This window comes from Phaseolus vulgaris, chromosome 8 (assembly GCF_000499845.2).
Source record: "Phaseolus vulgaris cultivar G19833 chromosome 8, P. vulgaris v2.0, whole genome shotgun sequence".
In the NCBI taxonomy this organism is placed as follows: Eukaryota; Viridiplantae; Streptophyta; class Magnoliopsida; order Fabales; family Fabaceae; genus Phaseolus; species Phaseolus vulgaris.
The window spans coordinates 18822485-18850430 of record NC_023752.2 but is presented as its reverse complement, the minus strand read 5'-3'; the positions used below and the strand labels follow the sequence as shown (position 1 = coordinate 18850430).

General features: G+C 35.7%; 1 protein-coding gene across 5 annotated transcripts; it reads right to left on the bottom strand.

Annotated features, from left to right (window-relative positions):
* Positions 1-215: 215 nt before the first annotated feature.
* Positions 216-27946, bottom strand: LOC137827036 (chromatin modification-related protein EAF1 B-like). Of its 5 annotated transcripts, none has more exons than XM_068633234.1 (23): positions 27437-27946; positions 25393-25581; positions 25233-25287; positions 25049-25146; positions 23520-24909; positions 23301-23420; positions 22904-23164; positions 21938-22129; positions 21245-21325; positions 21024-21081; positions 20417-20925; positions 20255-20308; positions 15861-15918; positions 15568-15764; positions 15418-15471; positions 15228-15308; positions 14381-14518; positions 14151-14270; positions 12539-12630; positions 12134-12346; positions 11651-12035; positions 9601-11394; positions 216-606 (listed from the first exon to the last, which is right to left on the bottom strand). In XM_068633234.1, the coding sequence occupies exons 2-22, from the start codon at positions 25533-25535 to the stop codon at positions 9685-9687; spliced, it is 6009 nt and encodes a 2002-aa protein (XP_068489335.1). In that variant the 5' UTR covers positions 25536-25581; positions 27437-27946; the 3' UTR covers positions 216-606; positions 9601-9684. The 5 variants fall into 5 exon arrangements, with proteins under 5 accessions (XP_068489335.1, XP_068489336.1, XP_068489333.1 ...); XM_068633235.1 differs by having other exon boundaries at positions 14151-14267; XM_068633232.1 differs by having other exon boundaries at positions 22898-23164; positions 27437-27909.

Here is a 27946-nt window from a genome sequence, read left to right as displayed (position 1 = left end):
GCTCATCCGAAAGAATTAAACAGATAAAGCCTTACCATCAATAACTTCACAAAACCAGCCCTCACACAATTGTTCCTAGTAGTCACCTGCTTATGCTAAAACACAGTTTATTGTTACCACAAGGAATAAAATAAGCTAAGACTTTGTCCAATTTCAGAAACTAAAAATGGTTACAAACTTGTAATATGAAAATATTTGCAGACACCAATGGCAGATATTCACAAAACTTTGAATTGGCTTTTACTCATAAAAATGATTCCTAACCCAATTATCTAACAGGCTAATAATACATTCACTAATCTAGTAGAACAAAAAATAAGAGTTCCCCTGCACAAGGGCAGGGAAAAAAGCAAAAAAACGGAAAGTAGGGAGGGGGTTACAAGGAAGGAAGAGACGATCCTGTACACATACCTCTATATTCGTCTCTTTCCAAAGAAAATAGTGAAAATACCCTCTAAAAACAGCGGTAATATACAAGACCTGTGAAATGAATAAGTAAGCAATAATGCCTACCAATACAATTTTTCCTAAATTTTAACAGGACCTACTGAAAACAATGGATATCTATCTCCATATTCCAAAGCCCTCATGTATGACCAGCATCATCTGCAGACAAACCATAACAAAATTGAAGTCTTCTTTTCATTCAGCCATGAGAAATATAGATAAATACAACATTAAAAAAAATAAAAATTGAAGGTCATATTCACAAAAAGGAAAAAAGGATGCACAATTAATAGGAACCTCGGATCCAATTTCAAGAGTGGATTTCCTCTAAGAGAAAACAATAACGGCATCCCAACATCGGATATGTGCAATACATATTACAAAAGAATAAATTTTCATCAGTGAATTCTCTAGGAGAAACAATCACCATATTAAAGCATAAATGTTAGTCAAGTGAGATACTATTTGCATCTAAAAATCGTTATGGTCATTTGAGGGGCCCAGTATGTATGTATGGTTATGGTAGCAGCGGGGAAGTGAAATTAGGCCCATGAAGGCAGAAGTGAGGAGTGGAACACGTGAATGTGATTGAAGGAGGGAGAATAACAAAAATGACAAGTAAAGGAGTTGGGAGGGAGGAAAATTGGAATCAATATTAGCTAGCCTGAATGACTCTTCCTTAGGAAAGGGAGATTTTCACTTATTTTCTTATTTTTTCTTATTTTCTTGAGTCGCAGCCCTGTAACAGATTTATACCTCTGACAAGCTCTACTTCAGTATCGACATTGCTTTAGTTTTACCATTCCAATATCAAAAAGAAATATTATTTGCATTTAAAAAATTCCATTGTCTTTTACATACATAACTGCATCATAGTTAACAATGTCAGATATACAAATTGGATGGCTGCTACAATACGAACTAAATAATTTATACACATAATAAAAGAAATTAAAGAAATTCAGAATAAATATGTCACGGTTTACACTAACAATCAACACCAAGGCTAGAGTAATAAAATGTAGGAATGAAGGGGAAAAATTTGAAGATGATGGTGAAATTATTAGGAAGGAAAAACAGAATAACTGAGAAAAATTAGGAAAAAACAGTGCCAACAGAGACCAGTGATTGGTCAGTGGCCATCAAAATACATTAGCAAGCAGTGAGACTGAGTTAGAAAACAACATGAATCAAGGCAAACTTATGTTGATGGAGAAAGAAACCCTACAATGCTTCTAAAGCACAAAGCACTACAAAATGGAAGAAAAATCATATGTTTACCCAAAAAATAAACTAAATGTAGTTTCAGGGCTAAAAATGGGAAGCCCGTCACAGTGGCACTACAATAGCACATAAAAGCTACATTTCTGGTAACTGCAACCACAGCAGCTGCTACTGAAACCACTCCATTATTTGAAACCTGTAGCAGTCCGGGCTGTTCCATACTCTTCCATTGCACAAAATTGACTACAACGCATACCATAAAAAATTAAGTGAAAGCAACACTTTTCTTCTGCCATTCACAATAAATAGACCTCATAGAAAATGTTTTCTTTGTATTGTATTTTGTTATAATTAAGACATAAATGAATTTTTATGCACCCAATATCATTAACCATTTAAATATACATTTTATAGATTTTAATAAGGAAAAACATGTTAGCAAGAAATAATTGGGGGAGAAGCTGAAGTTCAAATATAAGGGTCTGCTTAGCTAAACAATAGATGCAACTCAAACTTATATAAATATTATCCAAAAGATATTAATAGTATCTGGCCCCACAATACCTAAGACTTCTAACCAGAATGAAGGGGGACAAACTCCCAAGTACACCATTGTTTTCAAGTTCATGCATTTCATCAATCAAGGCTTGTCAGCCATTCAGGGTGACCAAGAGCCTTATGAACATTGTTAGAAACAATAATGGTGGTGGACAAGGAGAAAACAAATGAGGAATATGAAAGAGATGATAACCTAAAAAAATTATAAATAGGATATGGATTACGAGTAGATTGAATACCATTTCTAATATCAAAATACGCCAAGCATGATCAAAGTAAGGAGAATGTGAGAACAATGAAGGATCCAAGGTATCAAAATCTTGTGGTGGAGGATCTGAGTTACAAGGATCTTCATGTAAGGATGAAGGAGTTATTTGTGCCAGATGTTGGTATGTGATTAGAGGTAGTGAAATAATGTTATCTGCACTTTAAATTTGAGTTTTGAGAGGAACCATGAATAATCAATGGATCACAGGATAGTACAAGAAAAACCTATTGAACCAATGAAGATGTTCAATGGAAGATATATAATACCTTTAGGTTTAGGGAGAATAGTATTTATACCCTTTCTATAGGAGAGAATATTCCAAAAAGCCATACTTAATAGCCTTTGCAGAAAGCTTGTCAAGACCTAGAAAGACATTATGAACAAAACAAGTACACCAAGCCCTATTGATTAGAAAACAAGCAGTAAGGATTACATCTCCCAAATGAGGATTGTCGTGTAAACTTAAGAGTTTAGATAAATCATAGGAAAAATATATTTGGCATTCACACCATAAGATTTGGATTTCATTAAAGACATAGAAATAGACAAAAGTTCAGAACAATTTCTCATTAGATAAACTTAGGTACATTCATTAATGAAAGTAACAAATTATATAAAATCAAAATATAACACACAGCTTGGTCCCCAAATATCAAAATGGATGATAGAAAAAGCAGATAAATCTAGATTTAGAATGTTTAAGAAGAGAAGACCTGCGGTGTTTTCTTAAACGACATGATTTACATTCTAAAGTTTGGAGACTATTAAGTTCAGGAACCATCTTTAATTCTAACAAATGAGGATGACCTAAGCCTTCATGTAGCATTTTAGGAGATAAGGATGTAACACAAAATATAAATAGGCTAGTATAAAGGTAGTATGACCCTCTAGATTCATGTCATTTGCCAGACATCCAACCCGAACCACGTTTCTATATAACAAAAGAGTTGGCATCAAAAATTATTGAACAATTCAATGATTTATTTAAACTGGCTGAAAGAAATAAGACTAAAGAAGCGAGCAAGAACAAACAGAATAGATTTTAAGTTTAAAGGAGAAAAGGAAGCTACTTTAGAGATGTTGATTGGGGATGAGATATTTAAGGAAAAGAGAGAGAAGAGAACAAGGAGATATTACCAGAAATATGATCAAATGCATCTCAGTCAATTATCTATGAATTTTGTCTCTCCCCATATTGTGAAATGCAAGTTGTTCACTAATTGCGAGTTGTAGATGATTGTGTTAAGCTACTGGATTTCAACCTCAAATGTTCTTGATATTCTTCATCAGAGAACTTTGGCTCATATTTGTTGATTTTTCAGGAAAGCCATGTAAAGAGTAACAATTGTATTAGGTGTGAATCATTCTTTTGCAATATGTACATTGAGGACGCTCTCTACCACCACACCCTCCTCTAATGTCACAGTCTCCTTTTCCGAGAGTATAAATCATGGCAGAAGACTCAATAGATTTTTGAATATTTCTATCCTAAGAGTTGGTACACCAAGGAGCCATGTTATCAAGTTTTCGATATAAGGAACTTCATAATCAGTTAAAATTTGGGATTCATTGAACGAAGATCATAACCATATAAAATTTATCCAACTTTTTTTTATCTCATCTAATGAGTCAACTTCCAAGAACATCTTCAATTCCTCAACTGCATAATGAGTTTCAGCAGTAAAAAACATCATGTCATTATCAAATTTCTTGAATGAAGCAATCAGTTAACAAAATTGTAGAGGTGTTGGATATCGTATGCAAAAATATTTTAGGCATTTGGAATTACAAGTTTTGAATGACCTGAGTGCTTAAAATATTGGGATATACAGATTGCCAAAGTAGAACACAAAGCTGAAAAATCAATTTATTCCACTCTTGAACTTGATCTGGTGGTACTCTAATCACATGTTCTCTTAAATGATTATGAAAACCTTGGCCATGGAACCAAAGTTCAATTTAAGCTTCCCAAGGTACTTAGCTTTTTCCATTTAATTTCTTAGAAGTTACAGAAGGGGTCTCAAAAATAGAGGAGATGGTCCTTGAAGACATGTTAAACCAAAGGTATGGACAATTTTCGTAATGCGACGAAGGAAGAACAAAGTACAACTCTAGGGTTTCAGGAGAGAAACAATGAGAAACTCAAGACAAGCCACTAAATGGTACTAGAATGAAGAACAAAAGGTGAAAATGAGCTCAGAAGAATTTGACGAGTCAAACAACGATGGTCTGAAAGGATTCTGACCACTAGAAGGTGGTAGGTATGTCACACGCCATTGCAACAACCAAAATTTGGATGCGTTGTAATCAAGGTTGGTCACACTCCTTAAGGCACACTCGACCAAAGTGTTGACGGACGAAAATCAAACTATGGATGACTACAGAAGGCTTTGAACGACGGAAAAAGGCTAAGGATAGTGATTGTATGACAATTTATTGGCATAGAGAGATAGGCTGAGAGGGATTGACATGCTATGATACCATCTTGAGAAAAAATACAAAAGAGTAAGAATCAATTTGAGAGATTGAATTTCCCACTCTTATGATCTCATTTATAATAAGATTAGATACATCAGGTACAATGTATGAGAAGGACACAATAGCTTTATAATACATTCTATTTAGGCTTATTTAATGTAACAGGTAGGAGTAGCGGAAAAGATAGCAGCAGAGCCGGTTGAAGTCATCTCAAAGATGAAGAACAACAACCAGACTTGAGAAGAGAGAAGGAGAACCTTAAGAATGAGAGAGGGAGAACATGTACCAACACCAAAGTACATCGGAACACAAAAATGAGGTCAGAAACAAAGACAAAAAAGGTTGAACAAACAATCACGAGTAATTCAATTTTCTCGAAAATAATGACAGTCAATTTCAATGTGTTTAGTTCTCTCATGGAATACTGGATTCGAAGCAATGTGGAGAGCAACTTGGTTATAAGAATACATCTCCAATTTGTCTGAATCTCACAGAAGTTAAGTTCTTGAAGGAATTGTTTCACCAATAGAAGTCCATAAGTCAGAGACACCATTGCCCTATATTCAGCTTTAGTAGTTGATCAGGCCACTACATTTTGTTTCTTACTTTTCCAAGAAATAAAATATTTCCTCCGAGAAAGCACAACATCTTGTAGTAAGGTGTTTATCGGTAGAAGATCTTGCCCAATCAGCATCAAATACTCATAGATTTGGGTGTTTCATTATCTTCATATATATCAAACCTTGTCCTAAAGCCTATTTTAGGTACGTTATGATACAAATGATATCATTCCAATGGCCAATACAAGCAGCCCGCATGAACAAACTAACACCAAATCAGGTATACTAATAGTAAGATAAATAAGTTTTCAAACCAATCTTCTATATCTTTCTGAATCAAAGAAAGATTCACCTTGTTCTGTCATTAACTTTTGATTTGTCTCCATAGGACTATCCATTGATCTACACATAATACATGTCTCTTTTAGGATGCCTAGAGCATACATCCTTTGAGATATTACAACACCTTTTGACTAAGCTACTTCAACACCAAGAAGTTTTTGACCCGACAAAAATCCTTGGTTGGAAATGTTTACACAAGTGTTCCTTTAGCTAAGATATTGTAGCAGCATCATTTCCTATAATAACTATAATAACTATATTATTACGTAAACACATTTTCTAGGAGAGGTTTGACAACAAAAAGTTGAATGATCTACTTCACCACGGGGTGATTGTTTGAGGGCATAGAGAGAGAGACACAACTCACAAACCAAATCAGAATCCCCTTTAGCAACAAACCCAAGAGGTTGTTCCATGTAGACTTACTCTCCAAGATTTCCATGAAGAAAGACATTTTTAATATCGAGTTGATGAAGTGGCCAATTACAAATAGCAACCATGGCAAAGAAAAGACATACAATAGTCATTTTGGCCACTAGAGAAAAAGTGTCAGTATAATCGAGGCCATAAATCTAAGTGTATACTTTGGCAACTAAACATGTCTTGAGACGATCAACTTCACCGTTGGAACCAAATTTAATGGCATAAACCCATCATCGTCCAATTGTCTTCTTCCTAGGTCGAAAAACAACTAACTCACATGTGCCATTTTGGTCAAGTGCTTCATTCATCTTTTTAGGAAAAGTAATAGAAGACATAGCATAGAAAAGTACAATAGGATGGAAACAACTTATGATAGCTAAGAAAATTATAAATATGATATCGATTACAAGTAGAACGAGTATCTTTTCAAGGGAAAATGGGTTAGGCTGAAACATCATTCCTAGGATTCATGGTATTGAGCGACGATTGAGAAGAACTTGAAGAAAGGGATTCACCTTGGAGCATTGAATTGGTCATTTGGGTCCTACTTTGGTAGGTAATAAGAGGAGGTCACGATAGTTCAGGAGGATTTTGAGCAAGATTGGATTGTGAGAAGCATAAGGAATAATAGACTCAACTAATGGTATAGGAGAGATCTATTGGATGGAATGAACATCTTGAACAAACTAAGAGAGGTAAGTATGTTTAAGAAAATGAAATTGGTAGACATCTCTAATACTTCTTGATTTCAGGAGAGTAACATTGATACCCTTTTTAAAGTTGAGAATAGCCCAAGGACACATTTAACCGCACGAACAGAAAGTTTATCTAACCCTAGAGACAAACCATGTGCAACCAAACACGGGAAATATGAAAGAGATGATCATTTGGAAAAATAATGGAATAAGGGACCTTATTGTTGAGAGAATAAGATGACATTCTATTAATAAGAAAGCAAGCAGTTAAGATAGCATCGCCCGAATGTTGGATCGATATATTGGCACCAAGCAATAGGGTATGAGAAGTCATAACCAAGTGTATATTTTTTCTCTCATTTTGTTGAGGTGTGTGAAGACAAGTAGATTGGTGTAAAATTCCATGCGAACTTAAAATTGCAAAGAAATTAGAGAAGTACTCCTTGGCATTGTTACTTCTTAAAATTTCAAATTACTTGTCCAAATTGATTTTATTCAAAAAAAATGTAAAGATAGACAATACTTCATAACAATCTTTCACAAAATAAACCCAAGTACATCTAGAATATTCATCAATGAAAGTAACAATATCTTAAACCAAAAGATGTGACATGACTTGATCCCCAAATATCATAATGGATAATAGAAAAAAGAGAATTACATCTTGATTCAGTCCTTTAAGGAAAAGAATATCTAACATGTTTTCCTAATTGACATGACTCGCATTCTAATATCTTAAGACAACTAAGTTCAAGGGCTATTTTTTTAATTAAGACAAGTGAGAATGTCCCAAACAATCACATAAAAGTTTAGGAGATGGTGATGCAAAACATGATACATGTAGACTAGTTATAAACCTCTCGATTCATGTCCTCCTCAAATTAGTAAACATGTACCACATTCATGTATATAGCAAAGGAATTGGCATCAAAGATTTTTGAACAGTTTAAAGACATGGTTAATTGACTAAATGAAATAACATTGAAAGGACAAGTAGGAACAAAAAGAACATATTTTAGATTTAAGCAAGAAAGGGAAACTAGACCAACCCCCTTTGAGGAAACTTTAGAACCATTGGCTAAAGTTATCAAATCAGGATTTTTTGGAAAAGAAAGGGATGGGAACAAAGAGGTATTACCGAAAATGTGATCAAAAGCACCTGAGTCATATAAATGGGCTTTGACTTTGAACGGATTGTGAGATCCAAGTTGTTGACGAGCATGGATTTGCAAATGCTTGTGCCATGTTATTAGATTCCAACATTAGATATTCTTCGTATTTTTCATCAGAGAATTTGGACTCATTAGCTACAACTTTAGAGATATTGACTATCTTGTCAAGAAAGTCGTGCAAAATTCAGTTCTCTTGAATGTGACCCATTTTCTTATGGTGCGTGCATAGAGAACGTCGCCTACCACCATGTCCTACTTTAGAACCGTATTCTCCTGTTCCACGTCTAATGACTCAACCTCCAAGAACATCTTTAATTCTTCAAAAGCAGATTTAGCTTCACGTCATTATTTGTTTGCTTAAGAGAGGCAAGCCTATTGGCAAAGTTATAAAGGCATTAAATATTGTTTGGAAAAATATTGAGCCTTTTTTCCAAAAATAGTTGCATCATGTTTTAAACAATCTAAGGGTACAAAATAATTTTGATTCCATAGAAGGCCACAATTATGCACAAAGTTGAAAATCAATTAGCTTCCACTGTTCAGCTTGATCAGACGGTACGTTACTCGTATCTTGTTCATGGTAATTTAAGAAACCTTGGCCAAGGAACCACAGTTCAACTTAGTCAGACCAAGAATGATAATTTTTCCAATTCGGTTTTTCATAGGTAATGATGGTAGGAGTTGTAGAGGAGACAATAGCTCTAGAAGACATTGTCGTGGAGTCTGAAGAGACCAGAAAAGAAAGAAACAATAGAAAACCCTAGGTTTGACGTTCACCCACACCGAAAAAGAAGAATCAGTTTTCAGAACGGTGACGAGGAGGTCAAAAAAGCCCAAGGAAGAGCCACGACGTTGCTTTGGTGAGAGGAAGACGACGCGTGGAGAACAAGTGCAGAGCAACGACAAATGGAAAATGCGTGTGGTGCCGTGTGGAGCAGAATTTGCTTTCTGGACCGACGAGGCTGGTTGTCGTCTGAAGAGACTCTAGATCCGGTGGTCACCATAGAAATTTGTGCTACCGTTAGCCAGCAAAAACTACGTTGGAGAAGATAGAGACCAGCAGAGCATGATCAACGCACACAGATACCAACTTGAGATAAATATGAGAAACTATATTTTATAGAGCTTGATCTCATTTATAATGATAGAATTCTAGGGAAGAGCAAAGATCAAAAGCCTAAACTAGATTTCTAGATACAAAGATAGGTATAGCACATAGCTACAACATGAAGCAATTTTCGAAAACTACTTTCTACCTACATTTAATACCATTGAGGAAATATCTTTTTACAAACATCAATAAATAAATTTTAAAACTAAAATGTTTACACATTTTCACAATCTTACCATCCTCCACAAAAAAGATTCAGCAAAATATGCATTTCAATAGTAACTAAATTTTCACAACACAAGGGCATAGAAAATAAAAATACCTGTACAATGGTAACAAAAGGGTATAAGATTCCAATCCAGACAGAACCAAGCACAGTCACAGCTGCTCCATCCATTAGACATCATCATTCCACTTTAGAATTGGGTGGCCGGATAAGCAAACTGCTCTGTCCTTGTTGCATATGTTTCACTTGTTGCTGAGGTTGATGTTGCAAAGCTACATCTTTAGGAGAATTCTGCTCCTGCTCCTGTTGCTGCTGCTGATGTTCTGGAGGCTGATATGACTGTTGAGTTGGGATAGGGTGTGCTAAAGTTTGTTGTTGAAGAGTCAGTGGCTGCTGCTGCCACTGCCCTCCAGAATTATGTGCATGAGAAGGTAAGCTAGTTGATAATTGTTGTGGTCCCATCCCTTGATTAATAGTAGTTTGCTCATGTCCAACAGAATTTCCAACAAGTGTTTTACTCCCTATAGAGCTGGCTTGAGTAACTAGATTGGCCACACTGGAATCAAATGGTGATTCTGACGTTTTCCACTGAGAAGATGCAGCAGGAGGAACAACAGTTACACTACCCGCATCCATACAACCTGGAGACATTGCAGTGTTTGTACCAACTTGGGAGGCACTATTTGCAGGATGTTGATCAACTTTAGGTGAATCCGATTGTGACAAGTTTGACGACTCAGAATGCACCTGACAGTTTTGTTGCAACATTCTCTGAACATTTGGTTGAGTTTGATTACTTTGCTTAGACTGTGGCTGGGATTGCAGTTGCATTTGATGATGGTTAGAAGCAACAGCTGTCTGTGGAGATGATGATATATGGCCAGCAGTAACCGACAAAACATTTCCTGGAATGCTATTATCAGATGGAGATATCACTGGCTGTAGTTGTTTCAATGAAGTGTTTGTTGGTCCAGAATGTAGCTTTTGCTGCAACTGGGAATGATTTGAAGAATGAGCAGGAACTACGGGCTTGGGTGGTTGATTTGGATTACCAGATCCAGGATATAAGTTTTGACCTTGCATCATGGACATGATTTGGTCTCCTTTCTCAACAGTTTGGCTTCCTGGAGGTACAGATAATCCATTTAGATGAGAAGAATCCACAGAGTTATTCTGATTGACTACAATGTTTCCTCTTCCTAGTCCTTTGAGAAGTTTTGCCTGCTGCTGAGCCTGTGCATGCTGTGGCTGATTAGGATGCTGCCTGCCTGGCTGTGGATACTGCCGCTGCTGTGGTTGCCGCTGCCTTTGTTTTGCTGCCTGATTAGTCAATGCACTAGCACCAGGATTCCTGCTGAAACCATGTGGTAGGTGATGTTTCTGCTGTTGTTGCTGAGAAGAAATGGGAGTCAAAGGGGATGTCGGTGTTACAGGGGAAAGAGATACTTGCTGCGATGAATTTTGAGGTTGTGCCTGGGAATTATTTTGGGCAGGGGATGATATAGGAAGTTGAGACTGTGCCTGACCATGTTGAATCAAGGCATTCGATGCAGCAAGCTGCTGCTGCTGTTGGTGCTGCAGATATCGCTGATGTTGCTGCAGGTGCCTTTCCTTTGCCAATCGGATAGCATAGGCCTGTTGTGAATTAGTAGCATGATTTGAACCTTGAAGGGGGCGGGGATTACTGAGATGGGACTGTTGCTGAGATAATTGATGTGGCTGCTGGGAATGCCCTGGATATGACTGAACTGATGGTAGAGTTGTCTGGTTATTAAAGGCAGAAGTCATCCCACTAAAAGCAGGAATGCCTTGACTGTTCCCTTGTGTAACCTGCATTGTCGGAAGTTCTGGAACCATGGTTTGTCTTTGGTGTTCTTGATTATGGCCAGGCTAAAGAAAATGGGAAGAAAAATCATTAGTCAGAATAAAATAAGATCACAAAACAATGTTGTCAGATGCACAAGGGCAAATCAATCAAAAATTGCTCAAATTTACCAAGACAAGCCATTAGAAACGTTAAAAAACTAGGATGCTAGTTGGATGGATATTAAGTTTCATTGCCACAAGAAGAAATTCATACTTCAATGTTAATTGTTATCAATAGAGCCCCAATTAAATTCTAAGAGAGAATATGAACAGTTCTCACCCTCATCATGTGTGCAGTCTCCCTAGGTCTCAGCATTGAGTTTCCTTGTCCAGCACCAACTCCAGAGTGAATATTTACAGGGCTTGGCATCCCCACCATACTAGAAGAAAGCATGCCCCCAGAACTAAGCATTGATGATGATGGAATTCCTTGAAACCCTGGCCTGGACATTGTAATGCTTCTGTTGATCCCACTCATCATGCCCATACCATTACCACCAGGCAACATTCTCGCACCACCACGATCACTTCCTGAAAGAGATCCAGGAACGGACAGGGTAGATTGCTGCATGTTTCTACTAGACAACATCTGATTATATTGTTGTATTCTCTGTTGTTCATCAACTGATAAAGGTGGAGTACGTGAAACTCCGTATCTACTATCCCTAAAAACACATGTGATTCGCAAGCATTGAATAACTAATATTGTTACATACATTTAATAATTGTACAGCAAGAAACTCTAGTTATAAAATATTCTAACCTGGAAGAGGCCCCCAATGGACCAGATGATGATAAGTTATTGCTAAGATTCACACCAGAAGATGATGGAATAGACGAATTCAGGCCAGCTGAAGGATGCACTGGGGGTACAGAACTATAACTTGACATTGGTAAACCACCAGTATGAGACCCTTGATACCCAAGGGACAGGCCATCTGGGCTTGTTTGATTTGTATCACAAAGATCAAGTGGCCTTTACCAGAAATTAAATATGATTAAAATACTAGAGCAGTTGTGCTAAACAAAATAACAATGTACAGCCCGAATGTGAAAATTTCAAGACAAGCCATACTGTGCTAAATGAGAATACATAGTAATTTAATAATATTCAAAATTTCAAACTTCAAAGTAGATCTGCCCCCCATATAAAGCAATTAGAACTTACGTCAAAATACTCCCATTCAAGTTGTTCGGACAGATTTGGGAAAGGGCAGACCCATGCGAACTATGGACAGGTACCAATGGTTGGTTATCGTTCTACATACAAACAAAAGCATTTCAAATTAGTTGTCAGAAATTAAAAGAAGGGAAGGGGAAAGAAAAAATAAGAAGGTTAACAAAAAAATTATGATGTTTGCCAGGTAAATCACATTATAATCATAATTAAAAAATAACAGTTAGACTTAAATGTCCAACATCCTCAGAAACAACTGCACTCTTGGAATAAAAAAAAATCATAGATGTGGAAAAGGAATATTCTCAAAAGGAAATTAGTAACAAATAAGTGGAAATTAGTCTCAAGTCTCGGACCACTTAGTCTCAAATCGGAAATCCCCACAAGCCTGAATTGGATATGTTTTGGACTCCGGCAATGGACCTCAAAAAACACTCAGACTCAATTGGAACAACTTCACCCAGCACAATTCTAGTTGAAGCTGCATTGAGCCCAGACAAGAGCACATTTTGGCTCAACACTGAACTCAGACAAGGGAGAAACAACAGGTAACTGCAGTGGGTTTCAGTTAACTTTCAGTGACAGTCTTTTGACAGATGTCTTGGGATGAAGATGCAACCATGGGATACTGCACAGATGAGTTTTGGGAAACAGTATCATACAATTTATTAGTTGGCTTCATTCAACCTTGAGAAGAAAACTTGACTATTAGGATACATAGTATTCTTAGCGTTGTGGGGAAGACCAAGTAAGGATAGTTAGAATACTAGTTAGTTGTAGTAAGTGACAAATAAATTGGCGTGTATGAGAGGGAATGCATTCAAATATGTTATCATTTGTAAGTTGACAAATACTTCTATGTGAAAGAGAAATCCTTTAAAGGAGAGGCCGTTGCAAAAGAGTTTTCTCTCCTTTTCTCTGTTCTAGGCTCCCAACAATAACAAAGCAGGAAAGGATAAAATATTTGAATAGCAAATTTCAAGGTAGATTATGCAAGTACAGATTTCTAAAATCATAGCAACAAGTTTTTGTACAAGAATGTTAATGCTTTTACAACTAAAAATGTCATTGAACTAAAAACAATTATTCAAAAATCTATGTCAAACTGTCATTGAATCATTCTTGAACTGATGTTAATAAAAATTAATTATAGATACAAATAATATCAAAGAAACGGAACATCTTAGCATTCCTTAAAACTAAAAAAAAAAAAAAACACTGCGATATAAACTCATAATTGAAAAATATTGAAAAGACTAAATAAATTGATTGTCAATTTGAACCAGTTATCTCTACCGGGTCACCAATTTTTAGACCAGTTCTTTCAAAGGCAGGTTTGCTGGTTTAATTGGACTCCAGCTGAACCAACCAGTCAATCACTTTTCAAACTATAAGTTGTAATAAAACTATATCTTAATGTCACTTTCATAGAACTGCAACCATCGTTCAATTGTAGTTGACTCAAAAAGATCCAACTGTATAATCGTTAATTAAATTAACCACCAATCACCTGATTTAATTAGTCATAAATGTGATTGGTATACCATCTTTAAATGTCTTGCAACACTATGAACCACTTAACATAAAAGCTTTTGCTTAAAACCTGATTTCTGTGGAAACGTTGCTTCTGCCCAATCTTGATAATTTTATCAAAATGAGACTTCAAAGTATCCTCCTCCATTGGTCCTTGCAAACGCTGAAACAACTGCCTAGCACTACCCTGCTAAAGATTGAAAATAACCAGCCAAAGTTGAAAACTTTTCCAACAATGAGGAACGACTAATATGTATGAGCGAAGGCATAAGATGAATTAAATAATAGAAGTATCCATGCCTTTGGAATTCCAGGCAATGTAGATGGATAAGACTGAGAAGATCCTGAGTCTTCAGCACTATCTGCACCATCCCCAGCACTTCTATCCATCAAAATCTTGTGACGCTCCTTGCACTCTTTTGGCTTCCGAAAGATACACTGGAAATATTGCAAAACTGTATTACAGATCCAAGCAAAAAGATAGCTGAGAAATAAAGGAGAGGAAAGAAAGAACAGTTCTGAATTCTCTCTTTTATCTTCTGATATATTTGTAAAACAAGGTACCACTAGGTCATTGTTGACTTCCCCTTGACTCTATCTGGTGGACAATACCACAATCTGGGAATGACAACAATGAGGTGTTGGGCTACTAGGTCACAGTTTTGTATCTCAAGAATACGAGACTCTAAGTGTTTTGTTAAACATTTTGCGCTTGGGTAGGATAAGTTGCATGGCACAAATATATTTTCTTTTTTTCTTAGGGTTAATATTAGGTATGTGGTCTGGTAAGGTCACAGGGCCCAAACATTTCTTTGTTTTTCTTCTATAAGGTCACAGGGCAGACATTAATAGCACATAATGCCATTAAAAATGACATTGAAGAGGGAAGAGACGCTACGAAATGGCATACCATACCACCATGGTGGCCATAACCATTCTTTAACGGCATTGTTCTTACTCAGCATTAAAATGAGACATTGAATCTCCATCAGCTTTCCAATCTTGGTAATAAAAAGAGACATATATTAAAATGAACACTTTTTGTGATAGAATGTGACAACAATAATCGAAGATAATAGTAGATGTATATATGTCCTGCAATCATAGCACCTTTCCTATCTGAGTAACTATATCAGCACATAATTACCTTGAATTGTATAGTACTGTTAATAGCATCACTGACAAGCTCCCAGTTTGGACCCATATCATGAACCAGGACAACAAGAGCCTGCAACAGATAAGAATAGATACCCGATTAATGCATGTCATGAAGTTGAAATATGTATTCCAAGAAAGGAAATAAGAGTTAAGTGAGATGACTATGAACAGAAAACAACCTGGTCTTCAAATAGTGACCATGGAGTTCCAGAACCAGACTGTCCCACAGAAACCTATAATCAGTAAAACAAAAATGAAAAATAAATCAATCAGTACAGTGACAAGAGACACTTTGCTACCACAACAATCTGTGTTCGCAAGAAAATTACCTTAAGTGCTTTGGTTTTCCTGCCCCTATCTCGTCCACCACTAATGATTCTAATAAATTTACTTGGATTAGACATGTTACTCATTTGTGAAGCAGCAGGGGAGGGAATAGAATTAGTTATTGGAGCAACATTGTCAAAATTATCAAGGGATTGCTTTGATGTCTTCATCTTCTTCACACTATGCTGCCCATACAAACCTTCAAAACAGGACAGTTGATTTCGTCAAACATGACAATATAATACGGACCAAAGAAAAAAATCTAAACATGTGATCAGATAACAAGGCAGCTTACCACCAATTCCATTAGATTCAAAGTTATGACTGTCCAATCTCTTCTTAGAATGATCCCTCTGCATTGTAAATACATTAAAACACCATAGGATAAGTACAGTAGAAAATATTGAGAACGACAAAACTCAAGTAGTCCAATATCTACTAAAGCAATATTAAGCATTGTAAGGTAAAAACACCATGCCCATCTATACATTATTGATCCAATCCAACTACTTTTCATAGTAGAAAGAGTCAATTTTAATTTTTATTGGTCAAAGGGATGAAATGAAACAAATCGGGAAAAAACAGAATGGTGTGAAACAAAACATAATGGAATAAAACATGAATTTCATTGTGTAAACATTTTATTGTGGGATGGAAATAAAGTTATTGATCAATTTGTTCAAAACTACACCGAACCAATTGATCAGTCTCAAAACTGGTGAACCAGTCAAGTGACAAGTTCAATCAAACCATACAAATTCACTTGGAGAAAAACCAAACAAAGAAATAGAAAGCCCTTTAAAAATCAGTAAATCTGGAAAAAATCAGGAAAAGACCAATTCACAGGATAATGGGAAAAGGCTTAATAGAACATCATTTTGATTTTCTCTTAAAAAAGGAAATTCAATGTAATGTTTATTCTAAACCTATAGTTAATAGATGTTGATGTGTATCATTGAAACCTAACTTAAGTATCATGACATTTTATTCCAGGTTTTGTATGTACTTTAAATGTTAAAAACTATACAGTTATGTTTTAGTTTTTAGTATTATAAAAGACATGGTATTATATTCTTTTAATATTACTTTATACATTATTTAATTATTAGTTTTATTTTATTAATACCAGTTTTACCATGGCTGAACCTAGAACCAATGTTTTACTTGTTCAATGACAAGTCTTGGTTGAAAAACATTGTTCTTGATAACTTTTTATTTCCATATTCTCTTTACATTAAAAATACCAATATTTAATTTCGATTGAAAATGAAAATAATATTAACAAATAATCCAAGGCATAAATAAAATAAATAAAGGGTCCTTCATTAATATTAATTTTTATTATAATTTGGATTTTTCCAAAATTGAAAAATATAATTATATTGGTAACAAGCACATTTGCGTCATTGAAGTACATTAAAAAAGTTGACAGCAGCATGGTGCAAGCAAGGTGAGATGTGTCAAAAATATAGAGATAAAGAGCAAAGAAGAAATGTGTGGCTGAAACAAAACCATTGACAATTAGAGTAAAGATAGAACTGTAACTTCATAATTTTACAAAGAAAGACCTCTAGCTTAGCTTCATCTCACTCTCCCAAACTGGGATAGGTTTTACCAGATTCCATTATATTCCATCCTCATTTTACGAATCCAAACAATGGCATTATATTCCATTCCATCCTCCTTCACCAATCAATCACAGACTAAACCTAAAACTTCATAGGTATCATCCCCCAATTTCAGTTAACCTCAATGAAATCAAGGTCCCAAACTTTTGACAATTACTCTGTCATCCCATAAAATATTAAAGAGAAAAAGAAAGCTTTCAACTTTCAGCAAAGATTTACCGGTGTGTGGAGAGAGACTAAAACTTCGAAATTACCTAGTATGAATTTCCATGATAATTGTCCTTTTAATCCTTTGTTCTTCATATCAGAGATAGGCAGGGTTAAAAATTCATCATAATGGAGAGAAAGTACAAGGAATCCAAGGGATAATAGATCGCCCTTAGCGAAAGAAAACACAAGGTAAAGCAGCAGAAAAACATCAATGGAGCTAAGTTACCATGTCCCTCCACATACGTAGGCTATATTTGGGAGTTCGAATGGGAAGAATTATAAGACAACAAAAAGAGAGTAAGAAAGTGTATTTGCAGAAGAATCTTTGGTGGAACGGAAATGTGTGTGGTTGAATTTGAAGGGTTACAAGACAATCCCCATTTTCCTCCCATTATTGTCTTCTAGTTTCACTATTTCCTTTACAATTTTTTAAAAGCAAGGAAACAAAGTTAAAAAAACAGAGTGAGGTTTTTTTAATTAGAAATGAAAATAGAAAATATTTTCTTGAACCAAATGGCCCTTTGAAACTTTCCAAATTTTCCCTTTCCAAATCCTCAATTTAAACATAACCTTAAGAAATCTCGATCAAAAAGGCCAACTGTTTTTCACCAAATCAAGTTCATAGGAAAGTTTTACCATATTAGCAAACATTTGGTTATTATTGGTAGTGAATTGATAAAACCAACCGGTAATAGGGAGAAATTAGAGATTGAGAAGAAAGAAGAGAAAGAATGTGAATTTTATTATGATGACTCCTTGAGATCAGTGTGATCCAAGAGAAAGAGAATGTGTACAACTAAGGGCAATTCTAAAGATCCTAGACACTCTCCCAATGAAGTCTACAAGAACAAACCCTCTCCCCTCTGACTAAACTCTATTTATTCTACTGATTACAACTGAATTAGTCATAACCATTTGGTGAGTGAGTTACAACAGTACCCACATCCTGTCCATACTCTTCTGTCGTCACATGTATAACCTATTAATGATAAGTCCTGTATGATGAATGTTGGGCTTTAAAAAGAGATAAGAGGTGGAGATAGCAGAAATGAGAACATAACAAACGGATGTATGCCCACACAAGAAAGGACATGGTACGCATGATTGTAAAAAGGGAGATATTGGGGGAGCACTGAATAGGAAAAGACAAAAATAAAATCAACCAGCAGTTTGGATATGTACAAAGGTCATTGAAATCACACAAAGAAAATCCATTGCCCTGAAAAAAAAAAGGAAAAAGGGACCAATAACATTAGATTACAAAGTTATAAATAGTGGGTGGTAAAATATGCCAGAAGGCCATAATTCCATTCCCGCCCTGTAAACTGGCCATGGCTAATGGTGACACCATGATGGCCTCCCCTTCACAATTTCCTATGGCGGTTGGGAAAAATCTGCCATGTCCAGACTAATAATATCTCTAAGGGTTTAGTTTAGCCTCTTTAGCCAAGGCCATGGGCATCTGCTGATTTATCTAGCCAATCTCACCTAACGGAATAAGACCTTTGTTGATGTTATATGTTCCAACCAAACACACCAAATTATAAAAATATATTTGCTTCCACAAAAGGAAGAACAAAATATGCCATGGAAGAATGTGAATCAGAGTGGACCAGCCAACCCCAAAAACACTAAAGCGGAAAAGCACATAATGGAGCAACTGCTACATCAAATATATTCGATGCAAAGACTTCACATTAATGCAATGACATGTTTGTAAATACAGTTTACCTCTGCCTAATTACAGATTACAAACTTGAGTGTAGTTCCATCATGGCTAAGTGGAAAGATGAATATTGTTAAAGATCCAATATTGACTAGAGAAATGACCAAATTAACATATATAAGTGGATGCAAGTTTCATCTTACAAACTGATTTTGCAAGGTTGAGTCAAACTTAAAATCTACTTTCTAATTAGTATCTAGAGTCTTTTTCAAAATTGTGTTGGTCTGGCAAACTCATTCTCATCAAAGGATTTTTCTTTTGTCGACTTTCTACTAGGTTCACTTTCACTGTACCAGTACCACTTGCAGTGAGTTTTCCAACAGTTTTAAAGGACCACCATTTTCTTCAGCACACACAGGGTTTAGGTCGTATTGAACCAATCTATCCAACTGTCCAAACACTTACACAAACACCCATCTATGTGTCACAGACACGACTTTTCCCCCTCTTAAGCTATTTTATTATCATTTTCCAAATTTCAAGAAAAAAAGGTGTCTTCCAACATTTCTTTAGCACACACAGGGTTTAGTTCGTGTTGAACCAATCTATCCAACTGTCCAAACACTTACACAAACACCCATCCATGTGCCCTCGTACGTGACTATTTCCCCTCTCTTAGGCTATTTTATTATCATTTTCCAAATTTCAAGAAAAAAGGTGTCTTCCAACACCACACCAACCTCCATAACAGATTCTCCCATCCTTTCTAACTAAACTGTTAGCACTAAGAAAATGGACAGGTTTAACTATTCCACATTGGCTTCTGAAATATGGCTATAGTTAAGCAGGTTGTGCTACAAATCACAACAACCATTGAATTTATTCCTATAAAACATGCACAATTATGTGTCAGTCTATCTTAACAAGAATTGTTGGACTTATCGTGTTACCCGCTATCATGTCACTATCAGACCACCCAGAGATAACTATTCCCACACTCAAAATGTTTAATCTTTGATGTGTGAGGATAAATTAAAGATCTCACATCGACTAGAGATATAACTAAATTATAATATATAAGTGGATACAAACATCATCTTACAAGGAAGTTTTGTAAGGGCGAGTTAACCTTAAATTCCACTTTGTAAGAAATATCATGAGTATAAAATTATTTAAAAAGAATACCTGTTCACTCAGCACAACAGAATCCAATTGCCATCCCTGATCATATGCAGAACCCTGTAGACATAATTGTTAAGCATCTACAATAGAAATACAGATTAAAAATAAAAAGGATCCACAAGTTTCAAAAATGCAAACATATGCATGAATACAGATTTTGATTACCAGATTCTTGGGCTTCTTCTTTTTTGTTTTAACTGATGTTTCTCCACAGTCATAAGGTAATTGCTTTTCAAAATCTCCAACTGACTCCACCTCCACACTTTTCTGAATCTGTGGTCCAGCATGTAAAGTACTCTGGTCATCGGGAAAGGAATTGGTATCTCCACTTGAAGCATCTGTCTTAGCTTGAGCCTGTACTGTCCCAGAGACCACAGCAAAAGGACTCACAACTCTCTGTCTAGAAGCTGTGCGCATGCGTTTCGTTGGTATTGTTCCAACATTTAAACTTGATGGCCTTTTTCCGAGCAGCATGGATGGTTGAGCTCCAGTTGAATAATGCCCATAAGCCAAATCAGTCCCAATTTCACTGGACTTAGGAGTGTAAGACTTCATTCTGTTTTTGTGTTTCTTTTGCAATGATTTTGATGATCTACCCTCATACAGACCAGGCAAATAATAAGTGCCAGTTTCTCCTTCATCCTCATCATATGCACCCTCTTCATGCCCAAACTCTACATATAAATTTAGAGAGGAAGAGAAATTGTGATTGATTCCAGAATGATCGACAATGCACATATAAATCAAATAATTTAAATATCCCCAATAGTACCTGCTGCAGTATTATACATAGATGTTTCAACTTCCTCTTGAATGCTGCTACCAGTTTTCTGAGGGAAAATTGTATCACCAAAAGTATAAATAAGACATAAAAGAACATCGGTGACACCAAAGTAACTTCAAACCAATAAAACTTCAGCAGAAGTCATGAAACATTAAACCTTCGGGGTAAGGTTCGTAGTAAAAGTAGAGCATTTAAGCAAATAAATTTACCTCATACTGTAGAAAGTGAGATTCAATAGACTTCCTGTATATTTCCATTGCAGTAGGAGGAACTGTATAGAAAAGGCTTTCCTGGAAATTAAGATACATGTAAAAGAGGTAGCCAGGCTAAAAGCAATTGCTTGCTAAAACAAACTAATGGCAAAAGTAAACTATAAAATCATCTATTCCATGTTTAAACTGCCATGCTAAAACATGATATGAATTATTCCTCCAAAGTAATCAATAAATAAAAGAATAAATATTAATGGTGTCATAATTGTTAATATATAATATTCGTAAAGTTTATCTTAACAATTTACATGAATTTATAGATAAATATTTTCTCATTACATGTGCGTTTCTACCTCATATTTCATTGGACATTTTTATAATATCTCATCTATTAAATTTAAAAATCCATAATTTTACATATTTTATATTATTACTAATATTTAATTTAATTTTACAGTGAAACACATGGTGATATATATACAGCCTGTAAAAGAAGTGTCTAGCAAGAACAAATATAGCTTATTATAACAAACAAACAGCGAAAGTAAACCACAATCATCTATTAAATTATATTGAATGGACTTCAAAAACAAGATTTTGATTTGGCAATCAGTGAAAATAAACGAGAAAGGTCACTAACATACAAATTAATAAGCTAATCAAATAAGGATAAGGTAACTTGGCCCATACTTCAGTAAGATGATCATCCCATGACATATCAACAATGCCTAAGTCCGATATTTTATCAGGTGTTGTTGGCGCTTCTGCTTGACTGGAAATTCCACGAGATCTAATGTCCTTTAAAAATCTCACGGCATAACTATGCACCGTATGTGCCCCCTGTTTAGTGGTATTTTGTTCATCCAAGCATTTGCTTTTCTCCTGTGACCAAAACCACCAATAATCAAGCATCATTAACCAATAGCTAAAATAATTACTATAGAAACCTAAAGCAGGGTAGATTTAGAAGTATCTCAAAACACCCAGATCATACCATAACAAAAACATTCAAATCATGAAATAGTAGTGAGACTCTCACACATCTAAATCTAAATAATGTAAAAAAAAGAATGCCAATCAAACATACATCAGCAAGGATGACAAGAATGAGCAAACCCAACTGAAAGGGAAAAGAATATTATAATCAAAACTACTATACAAATGTATTAACATTAAACGTTGTACAACTTCAAGTAGTGCTAAGAAAATTAGCTTGTAAATAGTAAGACGACAAAATATATTGTGAAATTTAGTCTTTCAAATAGTAGGAGAAATAATACGAATACCTAGTCAAATCAAGTATAATAAAGTTCATCAAGAACACAATACCTGATACATAAAACAATCAACAATAAACCAGAACACAGTAACCACACCATCTAAACCCTTTTTATTTAGAAGCAATACATTCAGTATTCCACAAAGCATAACATCTAGGTTGCTCTTTCAAGTTATACATTTCTAAATGCAAAATACTCATTAACAATTGAATAGTTTGTTGTAGCATCACTTTACTATAAAAAGGTATTATCTTCAACAGCAACTACTTAAATGAGTTTGCATTTGTATGTAAGTTTAGTCCTATCACAACACCAACCAAAAAAATTCACTTTTTTAAGAGTGGGATAGTTAAAGGACAAAGTAAATAACCAGCACCATCTCAGAATTGCTCCTCTTGTCCCTAGAAGCTTCATTGGAATCAATGTTCAAAGAACTAACTGAACCATCAATACAGTTACGGTCATCATTGACTAAATGGAGCTCAATTGAATTCCAGAACTGCATGACAGCCTTTGCCATGTTGTGAGACAAAATTTTCACCCCAAGATGTTTGCTTTGTTTTTCGAATCTTAACCGAGATGTAAAATATGCCTGTTGAGACAATTGTGCAGCAGCAGTTATCTTCCAAAGACGCTCCTACAAACACAATTTAGAGGAATAAAAGGATGTATTAAAAATCAGTTATCAATTAGATATAACAAGGGTCCATAATCCTCAAGTCCTTATAATGATGATAGAGCATAGAATCAAAAGTAGGTCTAGAGAATATAACCTGTGCAAAATCATTCGCCAACCATGTCATTTCCTCAAGGACAAAACCCCATTGAGACTTTCTATCAATCTGTGATGGCAATGTGCGAACAGATAACTCTGCAATCCGCTTGCGCTTGACCTGCATTAACATATGATGTCAGAAGTTTATAGTTTACTGAGAACCCCACAAAATTTACAAGAATAATAATCAGTAGAAATGAAAACAAAAGTTTAAGACCTCTATAATCTTAGCCTCTTCCAATATAGAATCCTCATGAGCCTTGTCTGGTAACTTCAAGTTGTGTGTATTACATGATTGACATTCAGATGCAGCAGTAGTAATCTTTTCAACAGGAGCAATTTGCGTTGTTGAAATTGACACATCAGTAGGAACTTTAAGTCTTTCACAGTTGTCTTCTCTGATACAGTTAGGAGGATCCATCAGGACACCACTTTCCTCTTTATCCGCATTTGATATGAAACTTTCATTGTGATGCAATCCTTTAATATTGGAGGAATCTGTCACGTTTTGCATGCAAGAACCATTAGTATGTATGTTTTCCTCACTTTTGACCATGCTACCACTACCAGAATGGTTTGCATAAGCAGTAGCATGTTCAATGTTGGAAGTAGCAGCAATTTCACCAGCATTGGTATTAATTCTTTCTTTTACAACTCCACTGCCAGTTAAATTCAGCTTCTTCTCAAATTCTGATGTTTGTTCCATAGTATTTCCATTTGCACCAATATTCTTAGAATTACTACACACATTATTATTATTTACATCTCTAGCTAAACTAGTTTGTGGGCAGGAGGACTCCGAATCAAAATTCTTCATGCCTAATGCAGCATTGCAATTTTGGTCTCCATTTGCTACACCTTTCCTGTCTACTTTTATGTTGCCAAACCCATTTGGCTGACCAGAAGAAGATTCATTTCCAGGTTTAGTAGATGCACAAGGCTGAGGCTCAAGATCACCTGATGTTCCCAGGTCCCTTTCTCCAACTGCTTTAGCTTCCCCAGAAGCCAAGACAAGTGGAGTTTGTACAATATCATCTTGAGCAGGCATAATTTTTTTATCTTCTTTGAAGTTTTTATTCATGGCACTATCCAATTTGTCCTCAGGAACACTAGCACTGCCACTAGCTGCTTGACGTTCTTGGACACCATCCAATTCATTATCCAGTGAATTATTAGATGTTGGATCTTTAGAGAGAACCTCGCCATTTAAACTCGTAGGCTTTGGCTTAGAAACAGAAAGCACATTGTTGTCCTTCTGTTTGCTTGTATCAGAAAACATTCCCTTTCCATCTCTTGAAGCCCCACGAGGACCATGATTTGGTTTGGACCTGTTCCTTCGTGCATATGGTCGGAAAATAGCAGAATCTTCGGTCTCCTTTGCATTCTGACTTCCACCAATTCGGGAAGACTGTTCTGAAGGAGCAATATTATTCCTTTTATTTGAATGTAGAGACCTCTTTTCTCCAGGAAACTCATTCTCACCATCAAAAAGTAAGAGGTTATCAGCAGTATTTGGTTCACTAAGAGAAGGGACCCCTGGTCTAGCACTACTGTCGACAGAGTCACCATGAGGGGAGGCAGTCAATACAAAACTACCTTTTGCTTCACTGAATCATATTAGGAGGGAGGACAAGAAAAGGGAGGTGACAGGGCACCATTAAGCGAATTAATACACAGTACATATTCATACACAAACTACACATAGTGGTGACAAAACAAAGGAAAAAACAAGAAAATATAGCCAACCTGGTCACAAACTGCTCTTGATGCTGATCAGTGAGTGAAGTAGACTGAACACTGACTGAAGCAGCATTCCCTAATTTAAAGTCCAAAGGATTCCCTCCCTGCAATTATAAAGCTTAGTTGAGCTGCTCATCATTTACATTGAAAATTTACTAATACAAGATTGCAAAAGAACAAATCTTCATACTTTTTCAAGAAATTCTAGTTCCCTTCTTCTCTCTTCACGAACATCATATTCCAGTCTGTATCAACATGCATGAGTTATTCTTCATGCATATGATTACATTGGCACTCAAAAAACACAATAAAAAAAAATAATGCAAGTACAGAAACAGTTTTCCCTTCACCTGAGCTCTGCCTGAGCCTTCTCAATAGCTACTCGACGCGGAGAGGTTTTCAAACCTATACCAACTCCGCCATCAACAACACCTCCCATGGAATCAACCTCAGCATTTACAAGGAAGACAGATCCTGGGTTACATCCATGCATCCCACTCTTAATAACTAAGAGTGTCACTTTCCATTTATCAAAGAATCTGCCAATTTTTATAGAAGAGAGGGCAAATTAAAGATGTAAATCCAAGTACTAAGTGTGCATTAAGGCCTATAAATTTCCTCACGGATCAAACATTAGAAACACTAACAATTAATCAACACTTGAGGCACAGATAGTAATTTCATCTGTGTTGCTGAAATAGGTGAAGTACTTTTCAGCAAGAATCACTGTATCAAAAAGATTCCCTCAAATTGAAAATGTGACATACTCAATGCAAGCCTGTTAGGATAGGATGTTCAGAACTTGGATCTCCTGAATTCAAAACATTGCAAGTCATCCAGTTTGTAGTTAGACTACTCAAGTTTTTCCTTCCAATTAGGTTTACGATCAATTTTGATTATAAAATAATTTGGATGGTCAAGATCATAGACAGCTTTCTAAAAACAGTTAACAATATTAATTCAAGATTACTATACACCCACCTTGCAAACAAGAGTTGCAATGTTCCATACTTAATAAATATAAAAAAGGTAACAGGAGTAGGAAACAAAGATAGGCTATGAAATTATATATATGAGGAATTATGTTTGCATTTCCAAGCGATACAAAAATAACCTCTTGGTAATTCGGACTTTCCTCATTGTATTTATTGAATAATAATAATAATAATAATAATAATAATAATAATAATAAATATACAACAAAACAAGAACAAAAAGTGGAAGCAGAAAATTGTGTGACAAGAACATTTCATGGATAAATGTCATGCACTGCTTTAGCATTTAAAATATTTCAAATTTCAATTATTATACATTTGGTATCAGTCTAACATATTCATCAAATGATTTGTATCATGCACCACATTAACATTTCAAATCTTTCAAAGCTAGTCTGCGATGAGAATTTCAGGTCCTATATACTAATTGTTCGCATATTATCAATCAATTATAGTTTTTCATTTCCATTACAATTGGGATTCTGACATTTCTTTAACAAAAAAGTTACATCTGCTTCCACTGAGTGAATAAATGATAATTGATAAGTAATAAAATAATCATTCCACATAAGCCACATATAAATATTACTTTCAAAAGGAGATGTAACCGAAGAAGAAAAACAATTATCTAAAACTTTATTGAGTGAAAAATTCATCTTATAATTAAATCCCCCAAAACATTTTGAGAAGCATGCTAGAAAGTATCTACAACATAGTTACATAATGAAATAAAAGATCATAGTTATCCTGACACAAGTCACCAGATTGTATCAATTGTTTAAAAGATAAGAATAACATATATTTACAAATAAATAAAAAATGTAGGAAATGCCAGAGTATGTCCAGGTTTTGAAAGAATAAGGCAACCTCACAACTTAAAATGTTTGCACGGGACAATTTGAGACCAGACATAAGAAGCGTATTAAGAGCACACCAACGTCCACTTCGAAACATACCAACTAATAATACAATAGGAACGTACTAAAAATTAAAGTAGTGATACGAAAAGTTATTAACACTTATCGGTAACCATTACATACATGAAAATGTTGCCACCAATTATTCCCTTCAAATTTTCAAAGTGAGATCACACTATTACATTTATGCTTCAAATTACTAGCTCCCCACTTAAACACCAGCATTCTAATTTGCTTCCCGGTAAGTGTTAAAAACCAAAACTACAAAGTTATTTAACAGAACAATGCAGCAGCACATTAGCAGCCACTCGAGGCACAAAGCCATTCCATTCTAACACAATGCATAGCACACACAGCGCTGCACAATTCGCCCAGACATTTGAAACCCTAACCTCGACCATTTCCAGCAAATTTCCCCAATTTCACAATTCTAGGGTTTCGAGTAATGCCAATAAAACAACAATTAGGGCGAGAAATAGCACCTTAACGCGGAAATGGGAACCTAGGGCACAATTCAGGCGCGTTCTGAGTCGAAATTCCTCTCTCCTAGGGTTTTGGAAATTAGGGTCCCTTCGCTCAGAGTAGCAGCAACGACGGGGAATTTGGCCTAAAAGCTAGCGCGTACGGCAACGAATGCGAGAGCCATGGAAGAAGGTTTTGTTCTGTTTTGTTCCCTCAGCGAGGATGTGTGTGTTTGCGTGGTGGAGCAATTGGGGTTGCGTTGAGTTTCTCTCTCTAGAATTTGTAGAAAGAGAAAGGTCGTTTTGGTATTGGGGGTAGTCGTTGATGATGTTGCGGGGTGAGAGAGAGAGAGAGAGAGAGAGAGAGAGGGAGAGAGAGAGAGAGAAAGAGAGAGAGAAAGAGGGACTATGCAACCTCTGGTGGAGTGTTGTGGGCTTTGGGGCATGAACACGACGATTTAGAGAGGAGAGGGCTCGTAAGAAAATGGACGTTCATTTTGGGCTTTTTATTATGCACTCTTTCTTTTCATC